This window comes from Apteryx rowi, unplaced genomic scaffold (assembly GCF_003343035.1).
Source record: "Apteryx rowi isolate R43461 unplaced genomic scaffold, aptRow1 scaffold_988, whole genome shotgun sequence".
In the NCBI taxonomy this organism is placed as follows: Eukaryota; Metazoa; Chordata; class Aves; order Apterygiformes; family Apterygidae; genus Apteryx; species Apteryx rowi.
This window is the reverse complement of record NW_020451302.1, coordinates 15,768-32,056: the sequence shown is the minus strand read 5'-3', so window position 1 is coordinate 32,056 and position 16,289 is coordinate 15,768. Positions and strand designations below refer to the sequence as shown.

The 16,289-nt window shown below is 62.4% G+C and overlaps 1 protein-coding gene across 1 annotated transcript; it reads left to right on the top strand.

Moving 5' to 3' along the window:
- The first annotated feature begins 115 nt into the window (after positions 1–115).
- On the top strand, positions 116–15,364 carry RECQL4 (RecQ like helicase 4). Its single transcript, XM_026055116.1, has 24 exons — positions 116–211; positions 367–400; positions 628–737; positions 1,351–1,494; positions 2,362–3,485; positions 3,970–4,069; positions 5,925–6,054; positions 6,537–6,656; positions 7,702–7,851; positions 8,326–8,418; positions 8,598–8,734; positions 9,072–9,155; positions 9,274–9,462; positions 9,851–10,111; positions 10,216–10,411; positions 11,229–11,506; positions 11,758–11,895; positions 12,195–12,351; positions 12,599–12,728; positions 12,996–13,168; positions 13,286–13,472; positions 13,667–13,832; positions 14,494–14,602; positions 14,851–15,364. The coding sequence occupies exons 1-24, from the start codon at positions 116–118 to the stop codon at positions 14,970–14,972; spliced, it is 4,428 nt and encodes a 1,475-aa protein (XP_025910901.1). The 3' UTR covers positions 14,973–15,364.
- Positions 15,365–16,289: the final 925 nt, after the last annotated feature.

Genomic DNA, 16,289 nt, shown 5'->3' with positions numbered 1-16,289 from the left:
AACCACGCCGCTTCTGGCCCAACTGCGGTTTTTCCAAGACTATATAAACGCCCGTCGCCAGGCAGCGGTGACAAATGTCTCTTCGTCCCCTCGCCGCTGTCCCCCAGCCTTTGCAATGAGCGACGCCGCTCCGCTCTGGAAAGAAAAGGCGCTCGGCGAGTCGTGGTGCGGCCGGCCGGGCCTTGGCTTCCTCCGGAGGCCGCGGCCTTGGGTTTGAGCAGCTCTGCCCGGCGGCGAAACCTGGGGAGAAGGAGGGAAACGGGGTGGGGAAGCGAGGAAAACCTGACGGCAAATCTCGCTTGGCTGCGAGACAACCCGGGCGGAACCGGCATCGCCACCGCGTGCGTCTCTGTCTCTGTCTTGCAGACCGACATCGAGGAGGCTCCGGAGGACACTCGAAGTAAGCAACCCCCTGCGCCTGCTAATCGTGCCCCGTGGCCGTTCGCGTGCTGCAGGCTGCCCGCGGCTCTGCAGGGATGCGCAGCCTGTTTTTTTTTAGGTCAAAACGCGCGTGGCGGCGGGTTGCTCGCGGCCATTACCTGGGCAAACGCGGTGTTTATAGCAAGTGCCACGTGTTCCAGCGATCTGGGAAAAATCCGCCTTGATAATCTGTGTTTTGACGCGCAGGGCTCTACAAGGAATATACGGTGCTGAAGCAACACAGAGAGCGATCGGATCTGCCCCCGTCCAACTCGCTGTGCCAGCCGCCAGCTAAGGAAGCCCCGGCCGTGGAGCAGGTACCGGAGGAACCCGTGCTTTAGCCGCCCCGTGGTGGGCTCGTCTCTGGGAGTCCCGACGGGCTCAAACCGGCAGGACTCGCCTTGACGGTAGTGCTTTGGGGTCTGGGGAGGTTGCGGCGTTGGGCCCAAAGTCCATCGGAGCCGAAACCGGTGTTTCAAGAAGGCCTTTCTCCCGCTTTTCCCCACGGTGATTAGCATCCTTGATAGTTTTTCCTAATTTGCACTGAAGTCTCTTTTCTAAAGCTGCCATGTGAAAGCTGGTGGGGAACAGGAGGCTTTTCCGCAGTGTCCCTCTTAAGTGGCCTTTGCTGCTTATTACCCTGCGGGCAAAACTCCATCGATTCTGCCTCTTTATAGGGTGGTTTACTTGCGCTTTGAAGGAAAAAGTGTCTTATTAGCATCGTATAACGCCTATATTTGACTTGGCGGAAGAATAAGATACTACAAGCAGAAGTGCACTGCAGCCTGGATTTTTAGATCAAAATATGTATAGAGGCCTATTCTCTAGCTCTGCAGCCCCCTTCCCCTCTCAGAAATAACTGGGTAACCGGCTCGTGCTCACAGAAAGGCTCCTGCTTGGATTTAACTTGGGTTTGTTGCGTTATTCCAGGTGCCGGACTCCGGTTGTTGGGGTGCACATCTGAACCGGCAGCCGAAGACCTTCAAACTGAGCCCCCGTGACCAGGACGCGCTGAAAGCCTCTGCGCAGTACTTCGGGATGAAGCTGAAATCGAACCTCGGGGCAGCCATAAAGGTCCAGGCTCGCAGGGCCCGGCGCTGGGGTGACGGCAGTGTGGGTCACGGGCTCGCAAAAGGGGCTGCGGACAGTGTTAATGGCGCACGAGTGGCTGGGGCTCTTGGGGATGTGACACCTCGCACGAGCTGCAATTGGGTCAAGGTGGTGTTTTGGCTCTAAGCAAGCTGCAAGATGTGGTGGCTTCCACCCTAAAAACAGCAATTGCTGCCCTTGTTCTCAGGGAAACTTCTTGTGCTGTGGAAGTGTCTGTAGGAGTTGGTGGCACATGGTGGAGAGAAGCTCCTGAAGCTGTTTGTGACCCTTTTTCCTCAAATGTCACGTACGGGCTGCTTTGTAGGGAGGTGAACCTAACAGGTTCACCTGAACCTTAACAGGTTTCAGGAGAACCTCAGAGCTATGGAGCTGGCAGTATCCTGGAACGATCAGGGTCGCGTTTCGGTGCGTCCGCTTACTGCGTCGTGCCACCGTTGGTTAATCCGTGCGCCAGGCTGGGGGAATCTGCCTTTCGCGCAGGCAGAGAGCCGGGCTGTGGAGGCAGGAGTCCCCGCGAGGCGGGTGAAGCATCGCTGCCTGCGGGGCCGCACGTGGCATCCGAGAGAGACCTTGGCGCGCATGACCTCATCGGTGGGACTTGCTTTGAAGAAGCTGGTAACTTCTGCCCAAGGCGGAGCTGGTGTTTTGTAGCCAGGATGGAGGTTAGGTTCGGGTGTCCACTACCTGTTGCAGTTACCACCGTGAAAAGGGTGTGGGGGGCTTTTAAGGTTTCACAGGCTGTTTGTGCCATCTCCACATGGGCCGGGGCAGTGTAGGGCCTGTGTTGGGCGAGATGACCGAAAACCGGCTGTTATTTACCTCCAACTGCAGGAGAGGCCTCCAGCCCTGAGGAGGACCCTGACTCCGAGGAGAAAACCAGCTGTGCCCAAACTGGAGAAGAGTTTGGAGAGCAGTGACAAGGGCCCATCTCCAACCCTGGCCCCTGGGGAGGCTTTGATGAGCAATGCAGGACGGGATGAACTGGAAGATCTCCTCCTCCCTCCCTCTCTATCGGGGCTGGCCCCTATCGTCCTCTCTGCCGGCGCAAAGCCCACTCTGCAGGTGAATAAATTTCAGCAGCTGAAGCAGACGGTGGCCCGGAGGTTGGGCTCCCTGGATCCCGGCTGGCTGCAGAGGTGCCAGGGGGTGTCCGGACGCGAAGAGGCGATGCCAGGAGAAGAGAGCTCCTCTACCGCCAACAGCAAGGACCGAGAGCAGAGCAAACCAGGCCCCGCCTCGCAGCGGGACTCGCACATCCCTTCTCTCGACCCGGACAGCGGCACTGAAGCTCAGTGCCTGGAAGGGGACAATATTCCCCCCGTGGAGAACTGTTTGCCAGAGAGCTGGAAACGGCAGAAAAGGCGCGAGCCCTCGAGGAGGGGAAACCATCATGGTGCAGAGCTGGAGGGCGGTGAGACGACTGACCCTGGGGGAGAAGAGCACCGGGCGGGAGGGGACAGCAAGCAGGCTGGAAAAGGGAAGACCGATGGCCTGAACTCGGCGCTTGAGGGCGGCCTGGGATCGGCGATCAACGGCTGCGCGGGTAAATCGGAGAGCGTCTCTGAAGCCCTGGCTCAGGAGGGAGAGCGGGAAGAGGCCATTGGGGAAACGGAGGATGGACCCGCTCGGTCCAAGAAGGTCAGAGCCTCCAGGAAGAAGAGGCAACGAGATGCTGGCGAAGACAGCGGGGCAGCTGGTCTGGGAGACGGTGCGGCTCCTGCAAAGCTCCAGCGGCCGGCCGGGTTGGCACCGGGCTGCCGGGGCTTGGCTCGGAGAGCGAGCGGCGCCGTCGGCAGGCCGAAGCAGAGCGAATACGACTGGGAAGAAGAGGACGAGGAACCTGTGGCAGCCCATGAGGAGAAAGGGAAGGAGGTGTCGGCACCGTCTGAAAACATCTTGGGAGAGGTTGAGGAGGAGGGCAAGCCCCGATCCACCAGCAGAGCCGTCGCTGCCAGGTAGGCATTGCCTTCCTGCCGGTCCTTGCTGGCAAGGCCCCGGGTGCCGGTGGCCCTCCCTTTGGCTAGCCTGGTGGTCGGGACATCCGGAGTTTCCTCCCGGTTGTCCCCCAGGGCTGGCAGGGGATGCTCAGCCCGTGTTTTTCGGATGTGCTTTGTGCTGAGGGTGGTGGGCGCCTGTGGCCTCATCAGTGTGCTCCGTCTGGGACCCTCAGAGTGGGGGGAAAAAACAGATAAACACAGGCTGGAGCTTTTTTGAGGCCCAGATTCCCACGGGAGGGGAGTTTGTGCAGCACTCGGAATGGGTGGAAATGGTTTCCCCGGGACTGCTGCAGTTCCGCTCAGCGGTATGGGAGCTCTCCACCCTCCCCTGCTCCTTCCGATCGTGGCCTTTCTCCCCTGCACCGGCAACGTGCTTTGCTGCATTTTCGGACCCGGGGCGGGGGGATGTTCTGCCCGTCGTAATGCAGGTTTCTCTTTTCAGGGCACCTCTGCGGAAAGAGGGCAACTTCGTCAGGCTTAACCTCAAGAAGAAATCTCACGTCAGAGGTTACGTGTCGAAAGGAAATCGCCTTCGCAAACAGGTAAAGCGCTGCTGCCTCGGCAGGTGTTTCCGTGCTGTTAGCCTCTCCCGAATCATCTCAACGGCCCCGTCGGATATCCGAGCACCCAGCGGCGCGGCTGTCAGGGGTGTGAGGTGGCCGCGGGGAATGGCGATGCTTTAAACAGCTGTGGTGCCCCGGATTGCCTGTCTGGTCCTGACCCTCCCTTACTCGCCTTGGGACCCTCCAGTCCGCTCTTAAGGAAGAATCTAAATCTCGTCCAGGTCTCGCTCTTGTTTTTCTTGTTTCCTTGTGACCCCGGGCTCTGGGGTGTCAGCTTGCATTGCAAACCGGCAGGATCCCTCTACGTGCCGGAGCCCGGTGCTGGGGCGAGCGCGGTTCCCCCCAGCCGCCTCGTGGTCACGGCGAGCCGGGGAGGCTCTTCCGTGGTGTCGGACCGCTTCCTCCACCCTGAAGGCCGGGCAAGCTCCGAGACATCCTCGGCGCCTTACGGGGTAGAAAGCTCGGTGTCAGCACGCGTGCGGGTTGCAAGCACGACCGTTAAAGATGCGTTTCATTTGCTTCTCTAAAAGGGTCGTGTTTTAGGGTAGGAGACAGCATTTCTGGTCTCTCCACGAAGATGATTGCTTTCTACATTCAAGTGAACCTCCCCGAACTGTTCTTGGCAGGAGTGCGTGTGAGACAGGGAAGCAGCCGAAGCTTGTGCTCGAAAAGCCTCGAGCCCTCTCCCCGCTCTGCGTTATGGCTAGCTATAACGGCACCTGGGTGAACAGCTTTTATGTTTTGGGGTGAAATCCTTCGGGGTCACCTCTGGCAGGAGATGCTGGGTATGGAGATCAGCTTTCTGGGGAAGAAGTGCTGAGCTGCTGCTAGGACTCGCTGTGTGCGTCGCGCACGCGCGAGGGAGGAAAACCTGTCCAGAGGGAGCTGGGGAAGGGCAACGTGAGCTGGAAGAAAACTGCCTTTCCTTGTAAAGCTTGGCTCGTTTGTGCAGCGTTTCTGCAAAAGCTTGATGCCAGGGCGAAGGGAGCAAGCATAAAAATAACTCGGGAACTTCTCAAGATGGTTTGTGGAGACAGACAGGCTTGGCCTTTGGCTGAGCACTGCAGCAGGAGACGGATGTGGTGCTTCGGGACACCTCCGAGTCTGCTCTGGGACTCCTTTAGCCCCACAGCCTGCCCCCTGCTCGCTGTTACGTTTCTACAACTCGTGTACAAAGCTGCCGGTTGCTGCAGCCCAAAGGGCCCGTGACCCGGCTGGCGCACGCTGCAACTCTGTTGGGGTGGCCGCTCTCGCTTGGGGACGGGGTAGCGTTCTCCTTGCCAGGGTCGTGCGGGAGCCGCTGGTGCTCGGCAGTGCTGGATGATGCGCAAATGTATACGGAGAGGCGAAATCCCTCCCCTGACAGCTTGCGGTGGTGTTGAGTCTTGGGCACAGGGTCTCCAACGCTTCTGCTCGAGCCTGCTCTGAGGTTGTGATTCGCTTTTGCTCTTCCTTCGTGTTCTGAAAATGGTCCCGTACCTGGTCTTTGATAGCGGCCAGAGGAGATGCAGGGAAGAACAGAGCAAGCAGGTAGTGACGCTTCCCCGGGATACTTGCTCAGGCTCCAAATCTCCTGGATTTGGGCCCCAAGATGGGGTCCTGGTATTCAGTAGCCCTCGATGGGTTTTTCTTCTCTGCCTGCGCACCTGGGAAGGGGACAGTAAATTCCTCTCCCAGGCACTTGTGTGAGCTTCCAAAATGCAGCTTCTGCTCGGGTCGCTTCTGCCTCTCCCTCCTCCGCCGATGAAGGGGTCCGGGGCTCTTTGCTTCGCAGCCGCGTGCAGCGTCGCCCCACGCTGGTGTGTTAATGCTGGCGGTCGTGCTCGCTTTACAGGTGTGGAAGCAGAAGTGGCAGAAGAAAGGAGAGCAGTTCGGAGGAGGCGGCGGGTCCCTCGATAGAAGCTCAGACGTCTGCTTCAGATGCGGCAGGACAGGGCACTGGGCGTCCGCGTGCGGGGGCCGAGGTAAGGCTTTCGCCCTCCGTTTCCCTGACCGAGCTGCAGGCCGGGGATCGGATCCGGCAGTGGGGAGTCTGCCAAACCCAGAGAAAACGGCTGTAGCAGAAGAGAAACCCGCGCTGTGCGTGCAGCAAGCGCGTGTGACGGGGGCTGGAGGACGGGGGCTGGGGGCGCGGAGCCGGGCTCGCAGCGCTTCTCGCCAGCACCGGCAAAGCTGCTTGCCACCTCTGCGCGAGGGTCTTGCTTCCCCATCTTCCCGCTGCTAACTGAAGGACCTCGGGGAAAAGAGCTTGTAGGAAGAGAGGGTGAAAAGATGAGGTGTGAATGGGACTAAATGGGGAAGGGCACTGGGACCCTCTCTGCCTCCAAGTGACCAAGCTCTGCAGGGACTCCTTTGGGAGGACGGAGCGGGTGATTTCCAAGCCCAGGACGGCCCCATTTCACGGAGCGTTTGGGTCTGACCGAGTGCGACTGCCCCTCGCCAACAGGCCCAGCCGCTGCTAACCCGCCGCCGGAGGAGACCAGCCTCGCGGCCGAAGAGGAGGCTCCCTTGCCCACGCTGGAAGAAGTGGCCCGCATGACCAACACCGCGTACCGAGAGCTCTCCGGTGAGACTCCGAGCTGTGGGGCTCCTCCGTGGGGACGGCACGGGCGGCGACTTTGCTTGCCGAGCTCCCGGCCTGCCTTGCTCTCCAGTGACACCGCGGTTGGCTCCAGAGCAGCAACGCTGCCCGGGATGAACTTCTGGAGGCCACCAAATTGCGTCCTTTCCTTTCCCTGTGGGAAGAGAGCTGAGAGCTGTTGGTTTGCATGGGATGCTCGAGGGTTTGCGTGGAACCAGATGGTTGTCTCAGCTGTTGGGGTTCATGCTGGTTAACGAGACGCAACCCCTCCAGGAACAGCAGCCCTCCAGCTGGCAGGCCTTCCCTGGGTCCGAAGCAGCCTAAAATACGTCTTGGATCCTCCTCTTCCTTTCACCTCCTGGCTAGTTCTCCTTCTGTTGCAGCCAGTGAGGCTCTTCTGTGGCTTTCCAGAGCCCGGTCCTTGGCGAGCGGTAGCTTTTGGCTTCTCTGCATTGGCAGATAACGTGGCAGGGTGGTTTGAACAGGCGAGTGAAGCCCGTTCAGTTTGCGCTGGGCCGGGAGCTACGTCTGCCCGTGACGAGGGGTCGCTAGTGGCTCTGCAACAGCTTGTCCCTTTGAGCCAAGCGGAAGTGCCTGGCTAGAGGTCACCCCGGCCTCTTGGCTGTGACCACTGCCCCGAAGACCTGCCTTGCCCTTCCCCTGCCCCAGCGAAGGTGAGCCCATGTCAGCTCGCTCGCTCGCTCTGCGGGTGGCTGCCACAGTCACTGTCACTGTCCCGGACCTGCGCTAATAAGCTGGGGAGGGAGAAGAGACGGCAGTTTTGGAGGTAGACACAAGGCCAGAGCATTGCGCGCCAGCTTCTCTGCCTGGAAAGGGCCGCAGCGGCCGGGATGGGGCCTCGTGCTGCGCTGGGGTGGCAGGTTGGCGTCCGGGAGGTTACGGACCCACCGACGTGGCTCGCTCCCGTGCGGTGGGTGCCGAGGGTGGGTGGGGGCCTCTCCCATGGGAGCGTGGTAGGAAGAGCTGCCCGTGGGCCGTGTGGCACGTGACTTTTCAACTTCGTTCCCAGCAGAGAGCAGAAGCAGCGGCCAGGAGGGGCACGAGGAGGTTTCGGAGGAGGCACCGTACCTGGATGTGCAGAGGCCGGCGTATGAGCCGCCCGCTCCCCCGGCCCCGATGGAGCCCCTTTACGGCCTGGGGCCGGACGGGAAGGTGAGAGGTAAGGTCCCTGCGTTCCTGATGGCAAGCGAGCCGGGCTTGTGGCCGCTCCCACCTCTCCGGGGCACGCTCGCCTTTGCTCCCGAGCCATCGCTGCTCGGAAAGGTGCCGTCCGCAGAGCGGTCATCGGCCCCGTTCGCTTCGCGTGCTGCGTGGAGCACGTTGCTTTGCGAGCCGCAGCTCCAGCTAGTCCTCTGGGGATTTACAGCCCTGCGCTGGGGTAGGGGTACGGGCTGCGTTGCTACAAGACTTCTCTTAATTTGCTCACAGCCTCGTTTCCCCAGGGAGAACAGGCTGCTAGCGCAGGGAACGGAATCTGCCATTACTAGGCAGTTGGCCACGCGTCGCTCCCAGAGCCCCCGCTGCAGCTCCCAGGTCCTTGCTGGAGGGCTGGCAGCTCCCTCTGCGAGCCCAGGTGCTCCTTGGGTTCCTGTGAGCCTGGTGTCTGGCTGACTGTGGGTTTCCGCCTGTGCAGAGACCCCTGAGGAGGTGTTCCAGGCTCTGTCGGAGCTGGGGTACAGCTCTTTCCGCCCAGGCCAGGAGGTGGCCGTCATGAGGATCCTCTCAGGTGGGTTTGCTTCCCCTCGAGCTTCCTTCACGCAAGCTGCCCTGCTGTTTGGGATCCCCCTGCTCCCCCTCCCCTGCGCGGCGTGTGGGGCGGTGCGTTGGGGGCGGCTGGGACGTGACCGGTTTGTCCCCGTCTCCGTGGGTAAGTTCCCAGCCTCTCGTTCTGCCCGTCTGAGCCAGGCCTGTCCACGCTGGTCGTGCTGTCGACTGGGATGGGGAAGTCCCTGTGCTACCAGCTCCCCGCGTACCTGTACCACAAGCGCTCCAAGTGCATCACCTTGGTCGTCTCCCCGCTGGTGTCGCTGATGGATGACCAGGTACCGGGACCTGGCTTTGACGCCAGGAAGAGCCCAAGCCTGGTGGCTCCTCGGCGCTCTCCTTTGCCCTGGCTCCTGTAAGGGGCTCGGTGCCTGTTGTCCTGGTGTCATCAGGGTTGGTCTCTCCTAGCCGCATCCCTGGGCAGGAGGTGGGCTGACTTAAAAGCTCCTTTCCGGAGGTTGTACACACCAAAACATGGAGGTGGACAACCAAGGGGTTCCTCCTCAATTACGTTCTGACCTGCGCCCATGGTGATGCCTGATGCGGGTTCGAGCAGAGCCCCGGCGTGCTGGGCTGCGCGGCTGCGCCCGCGTGGGTAACGGGCTTTGCTCCCAGGTTTCAGGGCTGCCCCCGCGCCTGAAGGCCGTCTGCATCCATTCCAACATGAGCAAGGCACAGCGGGAGGCGGCCATGGAGAAGGTGAGGGCTCGCGGCTTGGACCTTTCGGGGGAGAGTTGTGTGCAGTGGGAGCAGGTAAAACGCTCCTGGGGCAGCTCTCCTGCCTGACGCGGCGCTCCCCGCCCCGTGCGTCCCGCAGGTGAGGAAGGGCGAGGTGCACGTGCTGCTGCTGTCCCCCGAAGCCCTGGTCGGCGGAGGCGGCTCGGGCTCTAGCTGCTTGCCCTCCGCCGATCAGCTCCCCGCCGTGGCCTTCGCCTGCATCGACGAAGCTCACTGCGTCTCCGAGTGGTCCCACAACTTCCGCCCGTGCTACCTGCGCCTCTGCAAGGTGCGAGGTGGGGAGGCCCCAGCGCCGGGGCTGGGAGGTCGCGGTGGGGAGGGATGCCAGGGCTTGTGGTGCCCCACGGGAGGCAGTGCTTTTTGGGAGAGGGGGTGGCAGCAGGAGCTCAAGCAGCTTGTCCTCAGGGAGCCAAAGATCAGGAGCGAAGTTGGCAGCGGCTGGGCTTCGCGTTGCCCGTGCTCTTGGAGGCATCCTTCCCTGCGTCCTGCCCCGAGCGGTGGGGTTTGTAACGTGGACACTTCTCGCTTGGGAGAAAATGAGCAGCTCTCCTGGGCGCTGGAAGAAAGGGTCTTCCGCTCTGCGGGAAGCTCTAGCAGCGGAGGTAAGACCCCAGCCCCCGGCCTTGCAGGTGAGCCTTGTTTCTTCTTCCTTGCAGGTTCTCCGGGATCGCCTGGGTGTGCGCTGCTTGCTGGGTCTCACGGCTACTGCCACCCTGGCCACGGCACGGGACGTGGCCCAGCACCTCGGGATCCAGGAGGGTGAAGGAATAGCCGTGCGCTCTGCAGCCGTGCCTCCGAACCTGCATCTCTCCGTCTCCATGGACAGGGATAGAGATCAGGTAGCGGCGAGGACAGGGCTTGAAAGCGAGATTCCAGTTTGTTGCTGGGATGCACCGGTTTTGGGGCAGACCAGTGAGGTATTTCTGGGAGAGGAGGAGAGTCCCAGCCCTTCTGTAGGGCTTTCCCGAATAGCGAGCTCCACGGCACGAAGGGAGGCTCATCCTCTTCTGTGCGTTTGCAGGCCCTGATCTCCTTGCTGCGGGGGGAGCGGTTTGGGTGCCTGGACTCCATAATCGTGTACTGCACGCGCCGGGAGGAGACGGCTCGCATCGCGGCGCTCATCCGGACGTGCCTCCAAGGAGTGGTGCTCAGGGAGCCGGCGGCAGCCAGGGAGCCGAGGCAGGACGGCGGCACTGGGGAAAGGAAGAAAGCAAAGGGTAGGAAACGTGGCCCTCGCTCTGGCCCTGGAGGCAGATCCGCTAACACGGAGAGCGCTCGTCCCTGCTGCGTGGGGCCCCCAAAATGCAGCAGTGGCTCCATCAGCCACCTTGTGCTGCAAACCCTCATCCACCCCGGGCGCAGAGCGCTGCTCTGGACGGCAGGATCGGGAAAGCGTTTATCTTCTGGCTGCATCAGAGATTTTAGGGCTTTGATTTTTCTGATGACAGCCTATAAGGACAGATGATTATCAGCCGTCGTTTGCACCAGACTTTGTTTGTTTTTTGTGTGCAGGGAGCCTTGGTTGTGCTGCTCTCTGGGGCTTTCTCGCCAAACCTAATACTTGGGGCTTGGAGTCTTTGTTCTTGCTAAATCTATAACTTCTGCCGCCTTGGCCAAGCTCTGCCTTCTCCAAGCGCTGGAAGTTTGGGCCCTCGGGATCCTGCTGCACCCTTTTCCCCCAGGTGCACAGCACACCTCAGCCGTGGGCTCAGGTTAACAAATTATGGTGCAACGGAGACTGCAGCAGGCACCGGGTAAAACGCACTTATTTACGACCCAGCGCGAGAGGCTTAAGACAATGTATGTGGCTGCGCGCCTCCGGGTCAGCGCAGGCAGCGGGGTTTTCACCCGCGCTCCTTCGCTCCGGAGCGAGGGTGCCCTGCTCCTGCCCAGCAACGTGCCCTGCCAGCAGCTTATTTCTGCACAGACAGGCTGTGGGTGCGGGTGTTTGCTGTTCGTTATCATCCCTGATTTAATTAGTAGCTGCTCGCGAGGTGCTTTTGATGATTTGCTGCTTTGTTCTCCACGGCGCAGCAAAGAAGAGCGTCCGACGCCCTCTGAAGTGGGTTGCCGATGCCTATCACGCCGGCTTGTCCGCCGCCGAGCGCCGCCGCGTCCAGAACAACTTCATGTGCGGCCAACTCCGAGTGGTGGTGGCCACGGTGGCCTTCGGCATGGGGCTGGACAAGTCGGACGTGCGTGGCATCGTGCACTACAACATGCCCAAGAACTTCGAGAGCTACGTGCAGGAGATCGGCCGGGCTGGTCGGGATGGCGAGCCAGCTCACTGCCATCTCTTCTTGGACCCGGAGGTAATGCCTGCCAGCAGGGTGCGAGGTTTCTCCCTAAAACCTGGGGCTTCCCCCAGATCTGGCCCTTTGCAAAGCCCTGAAACCCCAGTCCCTTTGGATGTCTCCCTGGTCTGTCTCCCGAGGTGACCCAGGGAGCTCTTGGGCCTGGCCACATCGCAGCACGTGGGACCTCGCTCGCCCGCGCGGGGCCTGGAGGCTCCCAGCGGCCGGGCTCACCGCCGCCTCCGCTCTCCCCCTCTCCCCCCCCCCAGGGCGGGGATCTCCATGAACTGAGGCGACACATCTACGGCGACACTGTGGACTTTTTCACCGTCAAGAAGCTGGTGCAGAAAGTTTTCTCTCGCTGCAAGTGCCTGGAGCTTCATCAGAAACAGCAGGACATCGCCAGGGTGAGGAAGGGGCCTTTGGCCTTGTTGGCCCTCCGGGTGCAACCGAGGACTGGTTTCCCACCCTTGGGGGGGCCCCTTGATGGTCCCATCTGTCAACTCATATAATGGGCTAAAATGGCAGAAAATGCCGTAATTTTGGGGGGGGAACCAGCTGGGCTGTGCAAAGGGCCTGTGCGTGCTCCGCTGGCGGAGAGCAGGATCCTGCCCGTTCCCTCCGCCGCTGCGGCGCACGGTGAACCCGCTGCCGTCACGCACGGCAAACCTGCCACCCCGAATGAACCCGCCGCGTTGCCTCGCAGGGCGGGGAGGTGGAAGATGCCGAAATGGCCGAGCTCTTGGAGGAGCCGGAGGACAGCGCGGCTCCGCAGAGCGCGCGGCAGCAGCGGGTGTGCTACAAGCACGAGCGGGCCATCCCCATCCAACAAACCGTGGAGTCTCTGGACGTCCGGGAGGAAGGTGAGGGGGGCATCGGCGTGAGCCCGAGGGGGTGTCGGGGGGCTCCTGCGGCGGGGAGGACTGGCCTCTGCCGGCAGCGGGAGGGCAGTGGAGACAGTGGACCTGGAGGGAGTGGGATGCGGCACCAGTTTGAGGTGCAGGAGCTGCCCCAGCCCCGTGCGAGGCAGTGGCAGAGCAAGGGGGGGTCAGCAGCCATGCTAGACCCCTCGGCAGCCCCCCAGCTCAGCTCTCCTCTCCTCTCTTGCAGGTATCGAGACCCTGCTGTGCTATCTGGAGCTGCACCCGCAGCGCTGGCTCGAACTGCTGCCCCCCACCTCCTCCTCCTGCCGGGTGCTGTGCTACGGGGGCCCCAAGCAGCTCAGGACCGCGGCGAGGAGGTTAGAGTGGTGCCGTGGCACGACAACGGTGCCTGGGGTGGTGTTATCGGTCCCGGCGTGGCCCCCGTGCCGGGGCTGGACCCCTCTCCCCGCAGCGCGGGCGGCTTCTCTGCCTGGTGGAGGTGCAGGAGCTGCCCAGCAGCTGGAGGAAGAAATCACCCAAATCCAGCGCAGCGCCAGCGTTGGGTGCCGTTAGCTGGGGGCCACCTCGGTTCTCGGCTTCGAGCGAAGCACCAGCAGGTTTTTTCTGCTCTCTCCTGCCCTCAGCTCTCCCCCCATCGCTGTGTTCCTGGCCCGAGAGCGCCTGGCGGGGAGGGATCACAGCCGCGCCAGCGCCGTGGAGTTCGACGTGGTCTCGCTGAGCGACTCCATGGGCTGGGAGGTGGCGCTGGTGAAACGGGCCCTGCGCCAGCTCCAGTGGGACCCGCGGCTGCAGCAAGGTACGGGATGCTGCGCGGGTGATGGGTGGCACCGGAGGGGCTGCGTGTCCCTCCTGCGCCTCCGGAGAGGCCGCCGGATGCTGCCGCAAAGGCTCAGCACAGCTTTTGGGCGTTCAGGCGGCCGCGGCACCGGGAAGAGCGGCGTCCTGGTGGAGTTCGGAGACCCTTCCTTCCACCTGCGTGCCTACGGCGACCTCACAGACCGGGAGCTGGACTCCGTGTGCGACTTCCTCCACCAAAGGGTGGTGGCCCGGGAGAAGATGGCTCTCGGCCAGCTCCGTGCCTGCTTCCAGGCCTTCCAGAGGTGCGTGTGGGCAGCGGGGAGGGAATCCAACTCTGGGGGCCGGCAGCAGCCTGGCTCTGCGCCATGCACCCCCAAGGGAAGGGGGGCTGCTCCTTGGCACAGTTTCCCCGGGCCCATTTCGGAGCTCGCAGCTGGCTCGGCCCTCCAAGGCGGGAGGGACCCGCAGCACGGCTGACGCTTGCGTTGCGGAGCAGTGTGGCCTTCCGGACCTGTGCCCCCCACCCCGAGCACGCGGAGGAGGAGAGGAGCTCCCGCCTGAAGGCCTTGCTCAGGGACTACTTTGAGCAGAAACCCTGTGGAGAGCAGGCCGAGCCTGAGCGCGAGAGCGATGCGGAGGAAGAGGCCCTCAGCGATGCCAAGGTGAGCCGGTTCCCTCTTTTAGCAGGAGCTAAAAGCTAAATCGGAGCTGAAGCGGGAAGCGTTTAATCTGCGTTTGGGCTTTTGCAAAGAACGGGCGGCTGCTGCTCTTCATCGCTGCTGCCGGGGAAAGAACTTGCCCACAGTGTCGAGGGCTGCAAGAGAAGGGGAGGAAACGCTGGGGTGACGGCTCTGCGGGGTGTTCTGCAGGAGGCAGGAAATGATGCCTGGCGGTGGGCTCTGCGATTCCCCGTGCGATTACAGAGGGGTTTTTGAGCTAAAACAGAGCGTTTTCCCTCTGTTTTGCCCAGTCCCTTCTCCTCCCCCAGCACCTCCTCCCATTCCTCCCCTTCCCTGCGCAGCCCAGCTTTCCCTGGGTTGTCTAACGCATGTCTTCCACTTTTGGATGATCGACGCCGTTTCCAAGCGATCCGCTTGTGCCACCGCGGGCGGACGGGTGCTGCCGAGGGCCTGGCAATTAGGGGGCTTGTTCCCCTTCACCAGCAAGGGGAGGGCAGGGGGATTCGCTGCCAGACCCCCTCCGCAGCTACTCCCTGCCGCTGGGTAAATCGGGTTTTTATCTCCGCGCCCGCTGAGCAGACCTGCGTGGTTATTGGGTAAGGAGGAGAGGGAAAGGACCAACCCTGCGCCCTTGCCTTTGCAGCTACGCGACTGGGAGAGCCAGATCCGTTCAGACGTCCGGCACTTCCTCTCTATCCGCCAGGATGAGAAGTTCTCCGGCAGGGCCATCGCCAGGATATTTCACGGCATTGGTAAGGGGGAGGGGGGGGAAGGTGCGGAACTGGGTTTCTTCCAGGACAGACCCCTCCGGCCCGTGGGGGGTTGGCGTTGGGGCTCCCCGCTCCCCTTCTCCTGTGCTTTCCCAGAGGTGTCCGCGCATCCGCAGGGCCAGCACGGGGCTTCACCTCCCTCTAGTGCCAGCCTGTGTCATGGCTCAGGGGCTGCTGCAGGCTGCCCTGCTCGCGGGGGCTGAGCCCGGGGGGGACTTCTCTCCACGCAGGCAGCCCCTGCTACCCGGCGCAGGTGTACGGGCGCGACCGCCGCTTCTGGAGGAAATACCTCCATTTCGACTTCAATAAAATCATGCGCCTGGCGGCGGAGGAGATCCTCGGGAGCAGGTGAGGGTGCGGAGCGCTCGCCCAGGACACCATGACGGACTGCATCGGTCACCGTGACAGACTGCATCGGCCGCAGGATTGCATCCATCCGGACCGCCTTGCCCCGCGGGAGCCCCGGAGCAGCCCCCTCCTCTTCCTGCTCCGGAGGAAGGCTTCCCTGGATCACCCCTTTGCCCCTCCGTAAGGTGAAGGGGAGGAAGAACGGTGCTGGCTGCGGCAGGGCTTGCTCCTGCCTCCCCTGGTGTTTGTGCCCCTTTCCCTTCCCGTCGTCACCACGGGAAGGGTCAGCCGGGGTTTGGCACCTCAGCTGTCCCCAGCGCCCTGTGTTGTCCCCAGCTGCGCCCGGGGCTGCAGCTGGTTTTATCAAGGAACGAATAAAGGACAAAAGACCTTTCACCCCACTGTCTGTCTGTCCCGGCTCTGGGGCACTGGGGGCTTTGGGGGGGGCCATGGGGCAGGTGCTGTGGTAGGGGGAGCAGGGGGCTGGGTGCTATGGGGGGGAGGGGGGAGCTGTGGGCCTGGGTGCCATGGGGTGGGTGAGGCTATGGGCCTTCTGCCCCAGGACCTCCACGGCCATAGAGAAGAGGGCACATGGGCCCAAACCGGCCCGCCTCCTCCTCGTACCATCGAGGAGTTAGCCAGAGTGGAGGCCCTCGGCCAATGGCGTCTTGCGCAGGAGGCGTGGCCAGCCCGAGGCGGGAAGGGAAGCGGCCCGCTCTAGCGCGCCCTTCCGCCTTCTCTGTGGCCGCGGAGGCCCGCGGCGGCGGTGGCCCGCCGCGTGCTGGTCGGGTTGCCATGGTAATGGGGGGGTTGTCGGGGGTGGCCAGGCCCTGTTGCTGTGGCGGTGCGGGGGGGGCTGTTGCCATGGCAACGGGGAGGGGTCTGTCGCTATGGCGATGCGGGGAGGAGTTTATTACCATGGGCAGAGGGGGCTGTTGCCATGGTGATACAGGGGCCCTGTTACAGTGAGGTGGGGTGGGCTGTTGCCATGGTGACATAGGGGTGTCATCCCTATGGTGATGTGGGGGGAGGAAGTTATCACCGTGGCCGGGGGGGCTGTTGCCATGGTGATAGAGGGGTCAGTCACTATGGCGATGGGGGGTTGTCACCATGGTGATGCGGGGCAGGGGGGGTCTGTCACTATAGCAATAGGGGGAGGGTTGTTGCTATTGTGAGGTGGAGGGGTTGGTCACTATGGTGATGGGGGGTTGTCAGCATGGTGACACAGAGGGTGTCTGTCCCTATAGCAGGAGGGAGAGGGTTGGTCACTGTGGCGATGGGGGTGGTCGCCATGGCGATGCAGGAGGTCCATTGCCCTGTT